This window comes from Pygocentrus nattereri, chromosome 24 (assembly GCF_015220715.1).
Source record: "Pygocentrus nattereri isolate fPygNat1 chromosome 24, fPygNat1.pri, whole genome shotgun sequence".
NCBI lineage: Eukaryota > Metazoa > Chordata > Actinopteri > Characiformes > Serrasalmidae > Pygocentrus > Pygocentrus nattereri.
This window is the reverse complement of record NC_051234.1, coordinates 30,829,367-30,852,159: the sequence shown is the minus strand read 5'-3', so window position 1 is coordinate 30,852,159 and position 22,793 is coordinate 30,829,367. Positions and strand designations below refer to the sequence as shown.

At 43.6% G+C, this 22,793-nt stretch overlaps 1 protein-coding gene and 1 long non-coding RNA gene across 2 annotated transcripts in view; one reads left to right on the top strand and one right to left on the bottom strand.

Moving 5' to 3' along the window:
* Positions 1 to 3,196: 3,196 nt before the first annotated feature.
* Positions 3,197 to 6,875, bottom strand: LOC108434227. The gene is made up of 3 exons (XR_001858350.1): positions 6,715 to 6,875; positions 5,830 to 5,909; positions 3,197 to 3,405 (listed from the first exon to the last, which is right to left on the bottom strand). It is a non-coding gene; the product is annotated as an uncharacterized LOC108434227 (long non-coding RNA).
* A 112-nt stretch (positions 6,876 to 6,987) lies between these two features.
* Positions 6,988 to 22,793, top strand: part of vps41 (VPS41 subunit of HOPS complex) — a 51,465-nt gene continuing 35,659 nt past the window's right edge. The window contains exons 1-5 of the mRNA XM_037534187.1: positions 6,988 to 7,237; positions 9,222 to 9,260; positions 14,429 to 14,536; positions 21,315 to 21,392; positions 22,081 to 22,155. Of these exons, the coding sequence (XP_037390084.1) occupies positions 7,217 to 7,237; positions 9,222 to 9,260; positions 14,429 to 14,536; positions 21,315 to 21,392; positions 22,081 to 22,155 (321 nt within the window). The 5' untranslated portion in view covers positions 6,988 to 7,216. The remainder of the gene's footprint in view (positions 7,238 to 9,221; positions 9,261 to 14,428; positions 14,537 to 21,314; positions 21,393 to 22,080; positions 22,156 to 22,793) is intronic.

Here is a 22,793-nt window from a genome sequence, read left to right as displayed (position 1 = left end):
ATAAACATGTTTTGGCAACATCTGCTGCCATCTAGACGACGTCTTTTTCAGGGAAGGCCTTGATTATTTCAGCAAGACGATGTCAAACCACATCCTGCATGCATTACAGCAGCACTGCTCTGTATTAAAAGAGTCCGGTTGCTAAACTGACCAGCATGCAGTCCAGACCGGTCACCACTGAGAACATTATGAAATAAAAAATTATGATCCTGAACTGATGATCAGCTGAAATCCAGCACCAAACCAGAATAGAAAAGATTTCACTTTCAAAGCTACAGCCGTGTCTCCTCAGATACCAAACACAGGTGATGAAACACAGCGGTAAACAGGCCCCCGTCCCAACATTTTTGGAATGTGTTTGTTGGTATCAAATTCAAAATGAGCAGATATTTTTCTAAAAACAATCAAATTTCTCAGTTTCAACATTTGATATGTTGTCTTTGTAGTATTTTCCTTGACAAACATGGTTTCCACAACTTGCCCATCCTGTTTTTATTTACATTCGGCACCGCGTCCCAACTTTTTTGGAAATGTGGTTGTAGATTATGGAGAAAATTAAAGCATTGGCTCATTACTCAGTTATTAATCCTTACCACGGTAATTATGCTCACTGGTTCAATAACGGTTTGATTAGTTGACTAATCAAATAATAATCTATAGATGGGAAAATGAATGCATTATTTATTTACCCCCCTGAACTACCGGCTCATTACTCAGTTATTAATCTTAGCCATTAAAACGGTCATTACGCACATTGTTATTATGGTTTGATTAGTTGACTGATCCAATAATAATCTACAGATGAATTCATTCTAGATTTTGTTAGTAGCCCTAATGAGAAGTTCAGCCTTTCATGTGGTGTTTTAGCTAAATATTTCAGCGCCTGGCAGAATGAACATTTTCTTGATTTAGGATTTTTTATAGAGCATAATAATTTCACAAACTGGTACAAAAACCTCGAAAAACAAACAAAAAAAATGTTCTCAAGCAACAAAACAGATTAATAAATCAAAACCAAAGTGATAGCTGCTTCGTGCAAGCGAGAGAGGCCACAGGGGGCTCTGAGACAGAGGTGTGTCTCAGTGTGTGTGTGTGTGTGTGTGTGTGTGTGTGTGTGTGTGTGTGTGTGTGTTTAGAGTGTGTGTCTGTCAGATCAAGCATCACAATGACATCCGCACCGAATAGAGCTTAAAGGTCAGCTCCTGAGGAAGACGACTGAGGAAGCGCTCTTTCTCTCTGGTGGCTCAAATGTGCTCCTCAGGAGAGAAGAGACCTTTAATATATGGTGTGATGGGCCAGGCTGCCGCTATAGGGCTGGTATAATGCACAGTGCAGTCCGTAAGTAATCAGACAGTGTTTCAAATCTGTCTACCAGCACATGAAGTGAAACAGCGTCCACGAGTAAACGGTCAGTCTTAAGTTGATCGTATTCACTTCGATATTAAATATTAACAGCTGACGGAGAAGCGGCTTAGAAAATGGATGGATGGATGGATGGATGGATGGATATTGAGCATCAAATCAGGGGGAGGTTAACTTCAGCTTCATCTAAACTCTATCTACTGTGTGAGACAATCAGCAAACTGGGGCTGAATGACCTGAGTTGGGGGGGCTTACTTAACCCCTAAACTACTAATTAGCATGATTCACATGTGAGTCTCTACATCCGCTCACAGTGACCAGCCCAGAAAGCTATCGGCCCACCAGGAATTCTCCCGACTCTCCCAGTTATGCCCCTCAAGTAGCACCCATCTGCATTTTGGGCTGGCGATATTCACTCATCCTGCGGTGCACAAGGCAAACCCTTGTTATGTGTGTGAATGATGTGGAGATTGGATGCTGGATTGGAGTGTAGAGCGCTTAAGGGTACAGCATGGAGGAAAAACGACTAATTCTGGTTATTGCTTTCATGGTCATCGTTGATAAATATAGCTAAATCAACGAAGGTTCAAGGCCCAGTATACGGGTTTCATAAGAAACCAATATATACCATTTGCTCATTTAGATTTAAATGCCTCTAACGTGAAAAGAACTACTCATATTTCTCTCATGTGTGGTTGGTTAGTGTAGTGGGTAACACCTCTGCCTTCTACACTGTAGACTGGGGTTCAATCCCCCACCAGGGCAAACCCCCTACACTATACCAATAAGAGTCCTTGGGCAAGACTCCTAACACCACCTTGGCCTACCTGTGTAAAAATGACCACATTGTAAGTCGCTCTGGATAAGAGCGTCAGCCAAATGCCAAAAAATGTAAAATGTCATATTTCTGTCCGTATCATATTATCTTGCAGACATAATTGGTCATCAAATGTTTTAGATACACTGTAAAAAATGAGAAGTCAGCTCAACTTAAAATGATATAAGAAACGGCTTTTCTTGAGTTGACTCGACTTTGAGTTCACCCAACTCAAACTTCTTAGTTGCGTCAAAAAATTCTCCCAGTTACTGTTAGATAAACAAAACTGATAAAACATAAATATGAAAAATATATTAAAAATTTTCTATAAAAATATAGAAAAATATGTTTTAGACCAAAACCTTCCCTCACAACTATCATAAAACATTGTCTAAGGCATCAGGCAACTTAATCCTAACCTTTTTATGTAACAACGATATGAGAGAGAGTGAGTTTTTACACACAGTTAAATACTTCGGACGTCTGGTTCCTATCACCACCACTGTGAACACTCTGACGGATTCCGACTTGGTATGTTTCTCTAGAGGCAATACCTTAATGATTTAATTGTGCAGGATAATTTAATCATGAGGCTCAATGTGCTACAAACTAATACTAGCAAAGCAAATACAGGTCAGCGTTTCTTGCTGCCCACCTGCTCGGATATGTCCTCATCCTCCTTAAGTAGCTTTTTCATTCACCTATTCTCGGTGCCGCTTTGCTTTGTCGCAGTTCCTGCCATCTTCATACGACTCACGTACGACCTCTGCAGAGAGTTGTTCCTTCTTTCAAAGGAACGTTAAATAGGTAACAATAAAACTTCAGCCCATTAAAGAGAAAACAATTTGGATTCAGTTTAGATCTATTTATATTGCAACACTAGCCAAAAGTGTTCATTTCGGCCACATGATGTGAGCTTTGGGTATAAATTAAAAGCTAATAAAAGCTGACCATAACTTTGACCTCAGCCAATTTCACGGCTGATTCTTTTTCCATCAATCTACCAAACACGTTCAGTATGTAAAGCAATACAGCATTTCTCCGGGCACTCCATCCAGTTCGGTATATTTCGGAAACATCTTGATTTCACCAACTGCAGAGACCAAAAAACCTCAATGCGTACCATCGATTTCAAATCACAACCTGGATATTTCACGTTTCGTCTTCCAGTTTGTCCAGATGCAGTCAAAAGCAATATTGAATGTCGGCGTTCCGTCCAACGATCTCTTTAAGGGCAAACAGAACAGAATCAAAAGTCAGCGTAGCCCTAGCAGAACATCACAGGTAGAAAATCCATGTAGCGAAAAGAAGTGAAAAATGAGTGAATAATTCAGTAACAGCCTAAAGGTAGACTGACCAAAGCCAATAATGTGGTAAGCAGGGGATCACCTTGCTTCTCCTCATCAATTATTAGCGGTTATAGTAAGGATAATGCATTGATGAAGTGACCCCGACTTCAGCACCTGAGGGCTTTTCAACTATTTACCATGCTCTTTACCGAGAAAACATTACAGATGAAATCTACAGCTATAATGGATGAGTGGACATTAACGCGGTGTCGGACGCCGCAAAAGCGCTCTCCTGTAGTAGTTCATAAAACACGGAAGAGACTGATAGTGTACTCTGGACAAGGCCGGGGTCTGCTCTACGAGATAAGCCTGTGAGTTCCATCTACCATTTCCCCCCTGATCCTGACTTCTTGTTTACAACTTGTACAAGATTTGGTCACTACTTCCTTTAACAGATATTACGGGCAGGGGCATAAATCTCTAACCTCAGAATGATTCGGTTTGATTGCGATTCCTTAGAAAAAGATTCCGTACATCCCGACCGGATGCGCAAACATGGAATGTGATGTAGAGAAACTGCAGTATTCATACAGGACAGTCCAGATTACTCATTTAACCCTTTAAATGGCCAGAGCCACCAGGGGGCCCCAAGTTTTATTACACACGTATATATACCCCAAGAACAGCTCAACCAGTTTGCACTGAAGTCCCTGTGGCTAGAATTAATATGTAATATGTCTGGGATTCTAAGGGGTTAATTGGGATGCACCTTTTTTTTTTTTTACATGAACCAGTTACTTCATTTATTAGTTTAATATTTAGGCAGTAGAACCTGAGAGGGAGTGTGTTATCACTAAATACCATCCTGGCTGTGGTTTGGTGTCCGTAGATCATCCCAGCCGTGATGTTATTGGTGATAACTCCCTCCTCGAGTGCTCTACTGCTTTAATACAGCAGTTAAATAAATACAGTAAGAAATGAATAAACTGGCCGTGAACGCGGCTTTAATATGTTTTAATGTTCAGCTCCTTCCTCCTAATTAGAGCTCCTTAACGAGCAGCTCGTTGCTACGTCAGAGTAACGAGCTCCGCCCACTCGCTGCTCAGCCGGCAGTTCGTTCTCCAGCTCCTTACACTAAATTCCCAAACTGTCGTCACCACTGAGCAGCTTTTCAGTCGGCAGCTGTGACAGAAGAACAGCTGAACAACCTGGAATCAGCCAGAAATTAACCCAACACCATTCGGACCAAATCAGACTGAGCCGTAAAACTGACCCAATATCAGGTTCAGCTCAGTTTGGTCAGTTTGTCCAGATCAATATTAATGTTGTTTTGTTCCAGCCGGTCTGTAAAGCTTCTTACAGCCCATTTAGTTTGGCGAATGGCATCGAGTTGCTCAGTGGCAATGACAGTTTGGGAATTTAGTGTATTTTTAAAAATGTGCTTGAAACCAGCAAAATTATCTGCCAGTATATTGAGATAATTTTAATTGATAAAAATGAAAAAAATACTAAAATAAAAAAGTCAGATACAGGTTATAATAATAATTTAGCTCATTCTAACTGCACTGCTGTTATATTTGCGCTATTTATACCCACAGACCTTAATCTGTATTTGCCTTTTGACACTTTAGTGTTCATTTCGGGACCTTCTTATATTTATATTATTTTATTATCCTATTTTTCTACAATGAATGTTTATTTTTACGATTAGTGTTTAGTGTCTATTTAAATTTACACTTTTCCTGTTTACCGTCTATTTAATGTTACTGTTACACCACGGGCGTCTGAGAGCAACGCAGTTTCAGTTCACTGTATGTCCTGTACATACTGTAGTACTGACAATAAAGATGCCTTGACTTGACTTAAATAGCATATTAATAAGTTAAATAAGTGTAATCATTGCTGACATTCCAAAATCACGGCAGTTAAATCACCGCACTGATTCTTCATGAGGCCCTAATGCACTTTCCTAATGTTTGATTCATATTCACTTATTTACCGCATCGTGCCACTCTGTCCACTAATGCCCAAGCAGTAGGGCCCATATCGCAGCATATAACCTGTATGAATATGGCAACCCTGCCCCTGGCTTGCCACACCACATCAGCATAATCACGTTAGACGTATTGACAGCCTGTCGCAAATGATCCTATCCCAAGGCCGTCTATGGCAGCAGTCTGTTACGAATCAAAATGTAAAAATGTCTGAGTAAATCTAATCAAATGTCCCGTCCTCTCAAACGCATAAGAATAAGCTTGGGCTGAGGGTATAAATATGACTGTTTTTCCTCGGGGTCATTAGGATTATACGGACAGGAGGCTGAATATTTGGACAGTGTCATGGAGCCTGATGTACACTTACCTGAGGTTGAATCGTGATTAACTCTGAATGATGACCTCTTTCTGCATCCCCGGAGAACGAGATGGGATACGTGTCTGAACCTTTAAAGGGCACGTACCATGAAAAAAAAATGCTTAAAATATGAATGTATTATACAAACACTGTCAAAATATTAATCACACAAGTGATCAGTCAATTATGTTCCATATATTGAAACTAAGGCCCAGTCCCATTTCCTATTTTCACCCCTACCCCTTGTTTTCGAGGGTCTCCTTGGCTCTTGGAACTGAGTAATAAGGGGCAGTGGTTGAGATCTTCCCTCTGAAATGAGACCCTCAGATAAAAGAGCATCACTTCATTATCAGCTACTAGCGCCGCTCTGTAGGCGACCCTGCCCGTCTGCAGGGACAGCAGAGGAGGGGAAAGTTCAGCTCCTCACTGCTGGGCTTTAGTCACATTTAGGGATCATACGCCTTCAAAGAGGGGGGCAGTTATTTATTATCACCCCCCCTAATTCTTCAGTGATATGAAGCTGAAGTCAGATGTTCTCCAGCTTGTTGTTCGCATTTTCTCGTTCCACCTTAAATGATGCGGCGGCATGCTTTTCTGAGTATATTGTGAATATTGTTAGTAATTAAAAACACTTTTTAACTGCGTGTTCAAGTACAGAGAGCATAATTAATGAATATGATATGAAGCTGAATTCAGATGTTCTCCAGCTTCTTGTTCAATTTTTCCCCCGTTCCAACTGCTGCCCTATTTAAGGAGGAACGGGAAAGTTAGCTGGCTAGCTACAGAGACAGCAGCACTACTAGTTGTGAAGAAAAGGACCACCATACACTGAAAAACGATATTAAACTAAGATAAAACAGTGGTTATCATATTTTTAACTGAGAACATTCTCACATTTGCGGGTTTCTTGGGTCTCTTGTTCAGCCATCTCGCCAGTTTTTCTCTGTTTGGAGGCTGAAAAACCTCCGTTTGGAGGGCCGTGTAGTCGTCTGGTTCCTACCACTTCCACTGCGAACAACTCTGACTCGACAGTTCGAGTGAACGAATGACTTTGTTTCTATTTTAACCGTTTAATCGTGCAGAAAATGTGAAAAGTGGCGTTCCCCTTTAAAACGAAAGGCAACGAATGGGAACTACATTTCCCAAGATGCCGTTGCGCTCGGCTCTTGTTGTTGTCATGTGATCGTCCTTACGGTTAGTGTCAAAATGCAGCAGCAGCTCCGTTTCACTTGAAGAGATTAGGCGCCTTTTAACTGCAGAGAAAAGCTGTTTTTCGCCGAGACTTTTCTTATCAGCAGAGAGATATTAAACAGTGGCTGTGTTGTACTGACGGGACTTCTGCAGCGCTGTTTCCCTCACATTGCTGGCTATTGCTGCTAGCGGTTAGCTGTTAGCTATGTCTGAACTGGAGGAGCAGGTAAGTTAACGGTCTGTGTTCAATTACTAAACGTCTCTTTCACCTCAGAGGAGATTAAAGTGCATTTACTGCATATTATCTATTTGCTAAATGTGAATATTTCTTATGGTAACTCCATAAATGGAGGCTGAAGTCTGCTTCCTCTTCGCCAGCTTCTTGCTCCAATTTTCCCGTTCCACCTTAAATGATGCAGCAGTTAACGTTACACCAAGCGCCAGAAAGTAACTGCTGCGCCATTTAAGGTGGAACGGGAAAATTAGAACAGGACGCAGAGGGCAAATGCTGATGGGAACAGTCTCACTGGCTTTTCCAGGAGGCTGTCTGCGCCAGCGTTAAAGGGGAACTCCACCGTTATTTCCAAATTGAACTGAAATCTGAACAGTTCAGTCCTTGTGATGTAAACAAAGTCATTCAGAGTGGGTTTGGTGTGAAATGGGTGATTGTAGAGACTCAGATGTCTTTACGGTGGTGGTGATGGGAACCAGGGGTCGCCATAACTACAACACAGATATAGACACTTTATTTACCATCCAGAACCACCAGAGAACCTACACGAGTCTTCTGAGTTTACATGGAGTGTTGATGATGGAAAATTAGGGAGCCAGCTGGTGACATCCTGTATAAATCAAAGTAATGCGTGGCCACGCTTTATTAACACATGGGAACGAGATCCTAATGCGTGGGAATGAGATGATTAAGTCGTGGCCATGACTTAGTAAGGCATGGGAATGAGAACGCAGCTTACTATGTCATGGCCACGACTTAATCATCTCATTCCCACGCCTTACTTTTATTTGTACAGGATGTCACCAGCGGGGCTGCGTAGAAAATAGTGAAAAATCTTAAGTAGTTTTCTTTGGGGACTATTTTGCTGCACAGCGCCCTGCATGTCTCCCTCCACCATGAATGGAGCTGAAGTTCTCTAAACTCTCATAAAACAGCGTCTCAGTCATCAGGCAGTGAATTCAGAACCAGTTCATGTAGGAACTTTCTGTGAGGAGCTTTTAGAGGGGGACGTCTGGTTCCTATCACCACCACTGTGAACAGTTCTGACTGAAGTTTCTCCAAAACAGAGCATTTCACACCAAACCACCCTGAATGCCTTTGTTTACATCTTAACCACATAATTATGTAGAACTTTTGAAAAATCGGTGGACTTCCCCTTTAAGCCATTGGTAGCATAAGTGTGTTACAGCTACGCTTCAGGACGTCCAGCCATATCTGTCAGTTTCTCACTGATCACAGAGATGATTTGATTAAACGACCTGTGTGTTCACACCTTTTACCACGAATTGAAGGGGAATTCCACCAATATTCCCAAATTTCTCTATGATCAAATGGTTAAGTGATGTAAGCAAAGTCTTCAGAGTGGTTTGTTGTGAGATGCTTCATTCTAGAGAAACTTGGTGTCAGAATTGTTCACAGTGGTGGTGATGGGAACCAGACGTCCGCCTCTAAAAGCTCCCTCACAGGACGTTATTTTATAAACATGGCCAAGAATTCGCTGTTTAATGTCTGAGCCATTGATCATTTTATGATGGATTTGATAAGACTTTGGCCAGAAAAACCTCATCCTTCATCTTAAAGCCTAACTTTTGAAATCAATTTGTGGTGGAGGGATACATGCAGGGCGTTGTGAGGCAACATAGTCCCCTGAGAAAATGTATTTTGTTCAGATTTGAACTATTTTGCCCTCCTCATCATTACACATAAAATCTCAGAAGACTTGTGTAGGTTCTCTGGTGGTTATGGATGAATAAAATGTCTATAGTTGTGGTGTTGTCATGGCGACCCCTGGTTCCTATCACCACCACTGTAAAGACGTCTGAAGCATTTCAAATCAAGGAAGTCTGAATGACTCTGATTACATCTCACACACTGAGTTAGGCAGAAAATTCCCAGAGAGGGTGGAAGTCCCCTTTAACTTAGTACTAATTACTTAGCTGCCATTCGGTGTGACGCTAATGCCGAGTCTCTTTTCCAGGGAAGGAAACCCAGTGAGGAGTCCACAGATGAGTCCGAGGTGAGAGAAGGTTTGGATTATTGTCTCTGGAAGACGATAAATATCCTGTGTGTGAATAAACGGCTGTTTAATAACTGGAAGAGAGGCATATCGCCTCCTTCTTTCTCCGTTTACTCTCACTCCGTCTCCTTCTTTCACTTTTTACTCTCGCTCCGTCTCCTTCTTTCTCCGTTTACTCTCACTCCGTCTCCTTCTTTCACTTTTTACTCTCGCTCCGTCTCCTTCTTTCTCTGTTTACTCTCACTCCGTCTCCTTCTTTCTCTTTTTACTCTCGCTCCGTCTCCTTCTTTCTCTGTTTACTCTCGCTCCGTCTCCTTCTTTCTCTTTTTACTCTCGCTCCGTCTCCTTCTTTCTCTGTTTACTCTCGCTCCGTCTCCTTCTTTCTCTTTTTACTCTCGCTCCGTCTCCTTCTTTCTCTTTTTACTCTCACTCCGTCTCCTTCTTTCTCTGTTTACTCTCGCTCCGTCTCCTTCTTTCTCTTTTTACTCTCGCTCCGTCTCCTTCTTTCTCTTTTTACTCTCGCTCCGTCTCCTTCTTTCTCTTTTTACTCTCACTCCGTCTCCTTCTTTCTCTTTTTACTCTCGCTCCGTCTCCTTCTTTCTCTTTTTACTCTCGCTCCGTCTCCTTCTTTCTCTTTTTACTCTCGCTCCGTCTCCTTCTTTTTCTTTTTACTCTCGCTCCGTCTCCTTCTTTCTCTGTTTACTCTCACTCCGTCTCCTTCTTTCTCTTTTTACTCTCACTCCGTCTCCTTCTTTCTCTTTTTACTCTTCCGTCTCCGTCTCCTTCTTTCTCTTTTTACTCTCACTCCGTCTCCTTCTTTCTCTTTTTACTCTCGCTCCGTCTCCTTCTTTCTCTTTTTACTCTCGCTCCGTCTCCTTCTTTCTCTTTTTACTCTCGCTCCGTCTCCTTCTTTCTCTTTTTACTCTCGCTCCGTCTCCTTCTTTCTCTGTTTACTCTCGCTCCGTCTCCTTCTTTCTCTTTTTACTCTCGCTCCGTCTCCTTCTTTCTCTTTTTACTCTCGCTCCGTCTCCTTCTTTCTCTGTTTACTCTCGCTCCGTCTCCGTCTCCTTCTTTCTCTTTTTACTCTCACTCCGTCTCCTTCTTTCTCTTTTTACTCTCACTCCGTCTCCTTCTTTCTCTGTTTACTCTCGCTCCGTCTCCTTCTTTCTCTGTTTACTCTCGCTCCGCCTCCTTCTTTCTCTTTTTACTCTCGCTCCGTCTCCTTCTTTCTCTTTTTACTCTCGCTCCGTCTCCTTCTTTCTCTGTTTACTCTCGCTCTGTCTCCTTCTTTCTCCGTTTACTCTCGCTCCGTCTCCTTCTTTCTCCGTTTACTCTCGCTCCGTCTCCTTCTTTCTCTTTTTACTCTCGCTCCGTCTCCTTCTTTCTCTTTTTACTCTCGCTCCGTCTCCTTCTTTCTCTTTTTACTCTCGCTCCGTCTCCTTCTTTCTCTTTTTACTCTCGCTCCGTCTCCTTCTTTCTCTGTTTACTCTCGCTCCGTCTCCGTCTCCTTCTTTCTCTTTTTACTCTCGCTCCGTCTCCTTCTTTCTCTGTTTACTCTCGCTCCGTCTCCGTCTCCTTCTTTCTCTTTTTACTCTCGCTCCGTCTCCTTCTTTCTCTTTTTACTCTCGCTCCGTCTCCTTCTTTTTCTTTTTACTCTCGCTCCGCCTCCTTCTTTCTCTTTTTACTCTCGCTCCGTCTCCTTCTTTTTCTTTTTACTCTCGCTCCGCCTCCTTCTTTCTCCGTTTACTCTCGCTCCGTCTCCTTCTTTCTCTGTTTACTCTCGCTCCGTCTCCTTCTTTCTCTTTTTACTCTCGCTCTGTCTCCTTCTTTCTCTTTTTACTCTCGCTCCATCTCCTTCTTTCTCTTTTTGCTCTCGCTCTGTCTCCTTCTTTCTCCATTTACTCTCGCTCCGTCTCCTTCTTTCTCTTTTTACTCTCGCTCCGTCTCCTTCTTTCTCTTTTTACTCTCGCTCCGTCTCCTTCTTTCTCTTTTTACTCTCGCTCCGTCTCCTTCTTTCTCTTTTTACTCTCGCTCCGTCTCCTTCTTTCTCTTTTTACTCTCGCTCCGTCTCCTTCTTTCTCTTTTTACTCTCGCTCTGTCTCCTTCTTTCTCCATTTACTCTCGCTCCGTCTCCTTCTTTCTCTTTTTACTCTCGCTCCGTCTCCTTCTTTCTCTTTTTACTCTCGCTCCGTCTCCTTCTTTCTCTTTTTATTCTCTCTCTGTCTCGTTTTTTCTCTTTTTACTCTCGCTCTGTCTCCTTCTTTCTCTTTTTACTCTCGCTCTGTCTCCTTCTTTCTCTTTTTACTCTTTCTATCTGTTTCTTTCTCTTCTCTCTCACTCTTTCTCTCTCTCTCTCTCACTCTCTCTCGCTCTCGCCCTTCTTTCCCACTCTCTCTCTCTTCTTTCTTGCTCTGTCTCTTTTCATCTCTTTCATTCTCTACTTACTTTCTGCCTCTCTCCCCCTCTCTCTTCACATTCACACAAAATCTTGTATTTTGTTTCTTAATTTATGACCAGACTGTCAGCTTTGCTCAGGCTGTCCTGCCAGATGTGGTGTTTGAAAAGGTTCTCGGTTCTCGAGCCTCTCATTTCCTTCAGGTCTTTTTTATGAACATCTGCAGTAACCCCACCTCCCTCATCCATTACACTCTCTCTCTCTCTCTCGCTCTCTCTCTCTCTCTTTCTGTGTCTAATGCTTGTTGTGGGCAGAGTGCTTCTGGTATCTTCAGTCACAAAGCCACCACTCTGAAATTTCTTGTTGGGGGAGAATTATGTCTCACTCGAGTGCAGAAAACGTGCCGAAGCCTGGAGACGTGATGTCACGGAGGAATGGAGGGAGGACGCCGGGCTTTAGGCTGACATTAATCTGTGTGTGGATTTGAAGCCCCTCGCTTCAACATAGCCATGCAATCTGCTTTCTGACTAGAGAATCGAGAGAGAGGGAACGAGGGAAGAGAGAGAGAGAGAGAGAATGAGGAAAGATGGATAGATAGATAGAGAGTGGGAGAGAGAATGAGGAAAGATGGAGGGGGAGAGAGAGAAAGAGAGAGGGAGAGAGAGAGAGAGAGAGAAAGAGAGAGAGAGAGAGAGAGGGAGAGAGAGAGAGAGAGAGAGAGAATGAGGGCTGGAGAGCGTGTGTGAGTGGCAGAGGAGTCTGTGGATGGTCACACCACTCCTGGAACGGGGCAATTAAAGACAGACTTCCCTTCATCCCCTGCTCCCCAGGGCACCAATTAGGAGCCGCGCGGAAACGCCAGCACAACACTCATCCACCACGTCAGCGTGGCAACGGCAAACACTAACAAGAGGCAGAAATTATGGGATATGAAACGGCAGAGATATCACACTCCCCTCCACACACACACACACACACACACACACACACACACACACACTCTCTCTTCTCATAGAAAGTTTGTGGGTTTTTTTTCCTCTTCTTCTCTGTCTTTCTCTTCTATAATGGCTCTGTAGACCATGACAAATGTCCAAGCATTAGAAATTTCACATCTGGAGAGAACAGGAAATGGACGTGCAAGCTTGTTTGGCTACAAAGAGATAAACAGCTTGGGAGGTGCGGTGCTGTGCAGAAGTCAGAGACCACCAGAGTTTAATCATTTCCTGTCAAAACGGCAATTAAGTGAGTTTTTGATGTTTCAGCGTCAAAAGATCAGAAGCAGATGTTTGAGTGTTCAGTGAATCTCTTTCCCTTTATCAGTGCCTCCGTTCTTCTCAGGAGCCTCACTTTCAGCTCCTCTTAGAACCTGCAGACACGCCTCCACAGCTCAGTCTGAGAAGCTGGTTGATGATTTTCTGAACTAATCAAACCCATTCAGTGGTGTTAAGGTCTGGGCTCTGGGGTGTCAGTCCACCGTCCAGCTTCTTTGAAAGGTGTGTCCGTCTCCTTTTCTCAGTGAGGTTCTTCTCGATCAGCTACACATCCTTTCAGACCCACAGCGCTGAGTGGTCTTCTCACAGTGGAAGGATGGACAGAAACACCTGTGGATGTTTTCAGATCTGAAGCAGCTTGATGTTCTCCTCTCTCTCAGAGATCAAAGCTTTCAGTGCTGTTTATCTGATGGGGGCAGTTTTGGGGTCTACCACGCCTTCCAGCATTTAACAATTTTATGAATTCTAGTTTTTGAAATTCCTGTTTTTTTTGAGGTACTGTATCTCATATCAGTCTCCCTATTACTATTAGCAATTTTTTAATGCTTATTATGAAGAAAAGGACCATAATACACTGAAATTACATTAAACTGAGATGAAACGGTGGTTACTGTAATTTTAACAGAGAAAATTCTCACATTTGTGGGTTTCTTTGGTCTCTTGTCCTCCGTCTGGCTGGTTTCTCTGTTTTTCTCATGTTTCTCTGATTGGAGTCTCTGAGAAACCTCCGTTTGGAGGGTCATGCAGCCCCAACACTTCACCCCACCCCTCTATCTCAACTAAAATCAGGACACCCTACACCTAGACGTGAAGGAGCAAAACAGAGGGGTAGGGCTGAGTGGTAGGGGGTTAATTGGGATTCGGCGTTAGAGGAGTATATGATGATTAGGCTTGTTGACAACACAGTACACGTCTGACTTGGTGGGCTAGCTTCCATTGCTTGTTAGCTACATTAGCCCTAGTTTCAGTCCAAACTTCAGACACCAAACATGTCTTGGCTGATCAACGACGTTTGGGGCAAGAGGAAAATTGTGTGATGGGTTTTTTTGACGAACTATTCCTTAAACCCGAACTTGAATGGCACCGTTACGAGCAGCGTTGTGCCGCGGCTGAACTAGTGAGGATGGAGCTGAACAGTTCATTGTTCATTGTGGAGATTCCTGAGAGGATTTGCTGAGTAGGAATGGCATGAGGGCATTCTGACAGCGCGGAGCCCCCGTGAAGGGATAAAGTTCTGATTAAAGACGAAGAATTGGCAGCCTGAGGACAGCTTTGGTGCAGGTGCTCAGAATCTTGCCCACAAATCATATTATATTCAGTTACAGATTCACCTGCTCTACCTCAGTCCTTACAGAAGCTAGAAGTTTCAGCAAGCGGGCCGATGAAGGGTGTGGGTGATGCGTCAGGTTTTAATACCAAACTTACTTTAATTATGTGTTCATATTCCACTGTTTGATTCATCAGGTCTGTGGAAACGTGTGTGCTTGTGTGTTTTCCCCCAGGAGGAGGACAGCGAGGAGGAGCCCAAATTGAAATACGAGCGGCTGGCCAATGGAGTGACGGAGATTCTGCAGCAGGATGCGGCTAGCTGCATGACTGTGCATGATAAGGTACCTAACACGATGCTTAAAGGTTGTTTGCACACGTCCAAAAGGATCCAGACCTCGTCTAAATGGCTACTTTAAGGTGCACTTATTGCTGACACAGGCGTTCAATTGTGCGCATGCTGCTTGTTCACCGATCAGGCAGAACATCCTGACCACCTCCTTGTTTCTACGCTCACTGTCCACTTTATCAGCTCCACTTACTGTATAGCTGCACTCTGTAGTTCTACAGTTACAGACTGTAGTCCATCTGTTTCTCTGATACTCTGACAATCACATGACTGCAGTTATCCGAGCTGCTTGCGCAGCTGATAGCTTTCACAACCGTGTTTTTATGTCTCAGCAATTAAAATGAATCAAGTCGTTTTAAAGAGTCGCGAAGCGGCCACACATACTGCTCCTGCGTGGCGTGAGCGACAGAAAGTCTTGTTTTTCATTTAAGCAAGATAAGTAATGGCGTTAAGTTCCCCACTTAAGACTTTAACATTTGCATATTTTGAACAAAAAGGCAATAAAGTTCTTAATATGACAATCAGAAGGTAAAATTTTAATGAGGTGGCTGTCAAAAACCATGGACATTCACGTCAACATTCCCGGTTTTCCATCCGCTTAGTAAAATAACAGAAACATCTTGTCGTTGGCTTGTGTTTTAAGGGTGTTTTGAGTCAACATTTACTGTTACTTCTCTTTTCTAAGTACATGGGAAGTTGTTTCCATGGAAATCAGCTGTGTACTACAACAGAAGGGACAGATTGGGTTGAGATGCTGGAGTATTCCATTAAGGTTAGAGTGAGTGTTATGTTTAATGGTAGGAAATGTTTAGTTTTAAGCCTCCTGTTAGGGTGTGGGTTAAATTGACCCATTGCAAAGTTGTAAAATACAGGAGAAAAGTATATCTGTAGTTTTTGGATTTTGCCCCAATTTTCTCCCCAGCTTAGTCATTTTAGCCAATTAGCCAACTGTATTTGCACCCTGTGGAATTAGACCTCGGCATTTAAGCCATCCGTGCAGTGAACATACATGCACACTAGGGGGCAGTGAGCACACTTGCCTGGAGCGGGGGGCAGCCCTATCCTCTGTGCCCAGGGAGCAGTTGGGGGTTAGGTGTCTTGCTCAAGGGCACTTCAGTCATGGGCCGTCAGCCGAGGGGCTTGAACCGGCAACCTTCGGTCACAGGGCTGGTTCCCTAACCTCCAGTCCACGACTGCCCCACATTCCAGTTCTACCCTCAAGTTAGGACCCAAATCACAAATACCACTAGGTCTAGCAGGGCGAAGGCCAGCACAGGCTTCCTCCGAGACCTGTGAAACGCCACAGTGGGGCCATCCCGCCCACCCAGAGAGGACGAGGACAGATGTGCTCTCTTGGACTCCCCGCCACGGATGGCTGTAGCGTCTCCTGATGATGGAGCCAGTTCTCACGGCTCATTTAGCTTGATTTGAATTTAGGGAATCAATGTGAGGCAAACCTGAAGAGATATTTTATTTACCTTAATCAGCATGTCCCATGACAGAAAATGTCAAAAATGCTGAAAAGGTCTAAATAAGACTAAATAAAACAAATATACCCAACAAATAGTTTGAAAATGATTTTTTAATGAAAAACTATTCTAAATTGGCCATTAAGTCAATGTTGTTCATTTTTTTGGGAGATATTTCTGAGAAGATTAGACGTAAGATATTTCATGTGTGTAAAGAAGGAGAAACCTAAAGTAAAATAAGTGGAGAAACAGGAGTTTCCAAAACTGGAGTTTAAAAAAACAAGATTAGAAGCTACGGAGAAAATGTGACTTCTGACAACCATCTGCAAGACCTGGTTGACACCAAAACCATTAGAGTTTTTGCCCAGTTATCAGCAGTACAGGTGGGTGATGTGGCAAAATGTAATATAAAAATCTGATACTTTTTGAGTTGTAATGAAACACAATGTGTCACCATAAATACACTATATTCCCAAAAGTATTCACTCACTCATGCATACCACTGAATTCAGGTGTTCCAGTCACTTCCATGGCCACAGGTGTATAAAGCCGAGCCCCTAGGCCTGCAGACTGCTTCTACAGACATTAGTGAAAGAATGGGTCGCTCTCAGGAGCTCAGTGAATTCCAGCGTGGTACCGTGATCGGACGCCACCTGTGCAGCAAGTCCAGTCGTGAAATTTCCTCACTACTAAATATTCCACAGTCAACTGTCAGTGGGATTATAACAAAGTGGAAGTGATTGGGAACGACAGCAGCTCAGCCACGAAGTGGTAGGCCAGGTAAAATGACAGAGCGGTCAGCGGATGCTGAGGGGCCTAGAGAGCAGAGGTCACCGACTTTCTGCAGAGTCAATCACTACAGACCTCCAAACTTCATGTGGCCTTCAGATCAGCTCAAGAACAGCGTAGAGAGCTTCATGGAATGGGTTTCCATGGCAGAGCAGCTGCATCCAAGCCTTACATCACCAAGCGCAATGCAAAGCGTGGAATGCAGTGGTGTAAAGCGCCGCCACTGGACTCTAGAGCAGTGGAGACGTGTTCTCTGGAGTGACCAATCACGCTTCTCCGTCTGGGAATCTGATAGACGAGTCTGGGTTTGGCGGTTGCCAGGAGACGGTACCTGTCTGACTGCATTGTGCCGAGGGTAAAGTTTGGTGGAGGGGGGATCATGGTGTGGGGCTGTTTTTCAGGAGTTGGGCTCGGCCCCTTAGTCCCAGTGAAAGGAACTCTTAAAGCTTCAGCACCAAGAGATTCTGGACAATTTCACGCTCCCAAATTTGTGGGAACAGTTTGGGGACGGCCCCTTCCTGTTCCAACATGACTGAGCACCAGTGCACAAAGCAGGTCCATAAAGACACGGATGAGCCAGTTTGGTGTGGAAGAACTTGACTGGCCTGCACAGAGTCCTGACCTCAACCCCATAGAACACCTTTGGGATGAAATAGAGTGGAGACTGTGAGCCAGGCCTTCTCGTCCAACATCAGTGTCTGACCTCACAAATGTTCTTCTGGAAGAACGGTCAAAAATTCCCTTTGACCCTCAATGATACCAAAGCAGTCCAAGGCCAGGAATTCCTCTGTTTTGGACCGACTGGTGGTTTTGTGTTCCCCATTTTTGCAAAACTGAATTAACTGACTGCTCACCTGCTGAACATTGCAGTACACAGCGCTCCGTTCACACTGTCATGCACACGCGCGCACCAGCCAGCGGCCACCACCCCTCTTTCATTTCCTTTTACACTTCCTCTCCCTTCAGAGTTGGACATCTTTTTTTTTTTCCCCCTCTTTTTTTTTTCCCGGCGCTGGTTATTTTTTCATTGGCGGAGCGGTCTGGTCTGCTCGGCCCGGCAAATCGTCATGGCAGCAAGTTCACTCATGCACGTCCGCTCTGGAGGAATAGTCATACCTAGTTATGTCTCCTCACCTGATGTTTTATTAACCGCTATTGATTTTTATTCTTTTTTTTTTTTTTTTTTTTCTTGCTCCTTTTCTCTTTTTCCCTGGGGATCCCTCCACTCCCACTCCCTTTCTTCTCTTCCGTCTTACCAAAAAAAAAAACAAGGCAACACCACCAAAGGAAGAAGCATCGCCAGGCTGAATTTGCAATGAGAGTCTTGTTTCTTCCCCATTCCCTCTCTCTTCTCTTTGTTATTCTCTTATACGTGTGTTCCTGCATACCTTCTGCCACCTAGCACTGTTCCCTCACACACACACACACACACACACACACACACACACACCCACACCCCAGCGAGCCTAATGTAGCCTCATATTTTAAGTGCCCTGAATCAGAATTTCATTTGAGCAATTCCATTTCGATAAATCCCTTTAAGAGGCGCTGCGGCTGCCGCGGCCCACCTCTTTTATTTATTTATTTTGCCTGATTTTATTTGGGGAGATTGCGGGGGGCTCTGTCGGACATGCTCCGCTGTGCCTGTAAATATAAGCATTTCATTATAGACTGCACTGAAGCATGGGACCACTCCGCGCGCCGCACGAGGGGTGGTGTGTGTGCGCGCGTGTGTGTGTGTGTGGACAGTCAGTAGGCAGCATGCGGGGGAGCTGTTGTGTTTTAACATGTTTCTCTGTGCTCGTCCTGCTGCTGTTCAGCCCTGCTGTGGCCCACGTGGTGGCCTCGCTGGTCTCACTGTCCATGGTTTAGGTCAGAGTGTTGGTATGTTTGGGCTGAATCCTCCTTTCTTTTTATATATATATTTACCTTTTACCCCTTGGAGCTGAGTTACAGGGGATACTGGTTGAGATCTTCCCTCTGAAATGAGACCCTCAGATAAAAGAGCATCACTTCATTAACAGCTACTAGCGCCGCTCTGTAGGCGACCCTGCCCGTCTGCAGGGACAGCAGAGGAGGGGAAAGTTCAGCTCCTCACTGCTGGGCTTTAGTTACATTTAGGGATCAGACGCCTTCAAAGAGGTGGGCAAGTATTTATTATCATCCCCCCCTAATTCTTCAGTGATATGAAGCTGAAGTCAGATTTTCTCCAGCTTGTTGTTCGAATTTTCTCGTTCCACCTTAAATGATGCGGCGCATGCTTTTCTGAGTATATTGTGAATATTGTTAGTAATTAAAAGCACTTTTTAACTGCGTGTTCAAGTACAGAGAGATAATTAATACAGTGTAATTGGAGCTTGTGCTGCACAGTGTGTAAACTGTTTGGTACAAATCAATTACATGCCCAGATTTTTAAATGGGCACTTCTTCATCTTTTCCAATTGGATATTAAAGAGAAAATATGTAAAATATGTGCATGGATATTATATTTTTGCAACGTCGCCCATCTTTATTCCTGATAATAGGGCAAGCACTTTGATGTTTGCCCTAATCAGGAGTCCTGAAACATTCAGGTAAAAGTTGTTTTTGTTTTCAACAGATAACAGACAGTAAAGTGTTTATTCTGTGTTGTAGCAGATAAACTCTCAGAAATAAAGATACTAAACTGCCCTGGGGCAGTTCCCCTCTTGACATTGGGGTAGCACCCTCAAGGGTCCATCTCAGTGCCTTTAGTCAGGGAACATGACTGAACCATAATCCACTGAAATGATCTGTTCTAAGCTGGACTGAGTCCACACACCCCGCCTCGCCTACTTTATTTCTAACAGTGTAGTGTCCAGCATGTTCCTCTGCAGAATGTATTTCCGCTCCAGTCACCTGAACAGAAGTTCACCTGAGTTTGGTGGAGGGGGGATCATGGTGTGGGGGTGTTTTTCAGGAGTTGGGCTCGGCCCCTTAGTTCCAGTGAACGAAGCTCTAAAAGCTTCAGCACCAAGAGATTTTGGACAATTTCCTGCTCCCAACTTTGTGGAAACAGTTTGGGGACGGCCCCTTCCTGCTCCAACACGACTGCACACCAGTGCTCAAAGCAGGTCCATAAAGATACGGATAAGCCAGTTTGGTGTGGAAGAACTTGACTGACCTGCACAGAGTCCAGACCTCAACCCTATAGACCACCTTTGGGATGAATTAGAGTGGAGACTGTGAGCCAGGCCTTCTCATCCAATATCAGTGTCTGACCTCACAAATGCTCTTCTGGAAGAACGGTCAAAAATTCCCATAAACACTCCTAACCCTTGTGGAAAGCCTTCCCAGAAGAGTTGAAGCTGTAGATGTACAGTACCGTGCAAAAAAGTCACCCTTCATTTGTTTTATTTGTGTTCAAAACAGCTATTAAATACAAGTTATTAATTTTTTTGCATCAAGGAAAAAAAGCAGATTCATTTGCTTTTCTTACAGCTTCTATTCCTTTCGGGAGATTTGCTTCTAAAAAATATTTACAGGGATGTTTTTCCACGCCTCCACAGCTCAGTCTGAGAAGCTGGTTGATGATTTTCTGAAGTAATCAAACCCATTCAGTTGTGCTGAGGTCTGGACTCTGGGGTGGTCAGTCCATCGTCCAGCTTCTTTGTTTGATGTGTCCGTCTCCTTTTCTCAGTGAGGTTCTTCTTGATGAGCTACACGTCCTTTCAGACCCACAGTGGAAGGATGGACAGAAGCACCGGTGGATGTTTTCAGATCTGAAGCAGCTTGATCTTCTCCTCTCTCTCAGAGATCAAAGCTTTCAGTGCTGTTTATCTGATGGGAGCAGTTTTAATGTCTCCACTTTTGGAAACTCATTTTTATCACTTATTTTCTTTGGCTTTGTCCTTCCGTGTGCAAGTGGAAGGAAGTTTTTTTTCTGATCCCTCTTGGAAAATGAATATCTAATGTTTATTGGCCATTTGATGATTTTTTGGTATTGTATAGTACTGAATCTGAATGGGTGATTCAGAAAATATTAAAAATATAAATAGAATTAGAATCGTAGCATAGCAGGGTGTTCGATATCTGATGGTAAGAATGAGAGATTGGAATGAGGTAACAAAATGAATAGTTTCAGGTATTTCCCTGATTTTTATGTGTTATACGTATTAGTGGAAATGCATTTGTCTTCCTAGGCAGAGGGTTTGATGGTTGCTGGGGAGGTTGGAGCATGTGATCCGCGCTGCATATATTATGTTGAGGTGTTTTGATATGTCGAAAAAATGCCATTTCACACTGGGGCGCTCAGATAAATAGGCTTTTCTGTCCTCCAGCAATTTCACACTTTTTTGCCCCTGAGGGGACAAGCCGGAGCCCCACACACACACACACACACACACACACACACACACGCACACTCCTATGCCTGCTAACGTGCATTAATACCCCAGTACAGCAGTTTAAAGTTCAAATTCATGCCAAGTGTACAGTGGTTTTCTGCCTTATTCTGTATCTAATATCTGTTTTTTTTTTTTTTTTAATGCCTTCCAGTTTCTGGCTCTGGGCACTCACTTCGGGAAGGTTTTCCTATTGGACATTCAAGGAAACGTCACCCAGAAGTATGAGATTGTAAGTAAACCAGGGTAGTTACGCTCGTCTTTTAAAGAACAGAATACAGGAGTGGCGTGAAAGTTAAGGCTGCGGCTGCACAGTATATCGCTTATTAATGGTTACCATAATATGAGCCTTTGCATTGCTGATATAAAAGGTGATCAGACAAGCTGAAATAGCTATGCCAGTCTATAACCACGTCAGATTAAGTGATACTTTTTTGATCCCACAACTGGGGAAATTTCACCTCCGCATTTAACCCATCCATGAAGTGAAACACCACATACACACTAGTGAACACACACACTAGGGGGCAGTGAGCACACTTGCCCGGAGCGGTGGGCAGCCCAATCCACAGTGCCCGGGGAGCAGTTGGGGGTCAGGTGTCTTGCTCAAGGACAACTCAGTCATGGACTGTTGGTCCTGGGGATCAAACCGGCAACCTTCTGGCTACAGGGGCAGATCCCTAAACTCCAGCCCACGACTGCCCACTACTGTAGTAGTTCACTAATATGGTTGAATTTTATTGTAAGCCATATTAAATTGCAGTGTGTAGCAGTTTAATCACACTGGGGTTTATTGTTTTTGGTATTTTGTTATTAAGATTTGCACAGCATTTTTAGACTGTAACATGCCATGAACGGTCTGTCTGTCTGTCTGTCTGTCTGTCTGTCTGTCTGTCTGTCTGTCTGTCTGTCTGTCACAGAGTTCAGTGAAGATAAATCAGATCAGCCTGGATGAGAGTGGAGAGCATGTGGGAATCTGTTCAGAGGATGGAAAGGTAGGCCCTCTTCCCCAATCTGATTGGTCCAGGTGAGTCCGGAGCCAGCCTCACTGATTCAAGCTTTCCACCAGACTAGGGGTTCCTAATCCCAGTCCTGGGATCCCACACTATGCCTGTTTTTGTGCATTGTCTGAACTAGCATACCTGCTTGAACTCATTAGTTAATTAACATGCTCTTTGTGGTCTGGGTCTGTGTGGGAACCCCTGCACTGGACCATACGTGCCCTGTTTGGGCAGGAAGGAGCATTTTGTCCACTCAGGAGGTTGTGGTTGGTTTTGGGGGGTGGGGGTCATATGATGTTCTGTGGATCTAAAGAAGCAGTGGAAATAAAGTGGCAAACGTAGGAGGTAAAAATGAGAAAAGCAGAAAAGTCCCTTGATTTACTTAAAAGGTAAATAAGTGTGGGTTTAATATGTACAGGATGATGATGATGAATAAATCTGTACAGAATTATATATGCATATATATATGATATGGGTCATTCTACAGGAATGTCCATTTTTGTATCCAGTGTTTACAGGTATATTGCAATTGAAAAACACGCTAGTGTTACAATTTATTTATATTTTTTACATTTTAAAATAAAACTATACATTATTTTCACCTTCTTGAGCCTCAATTTAGCAACCTTGGT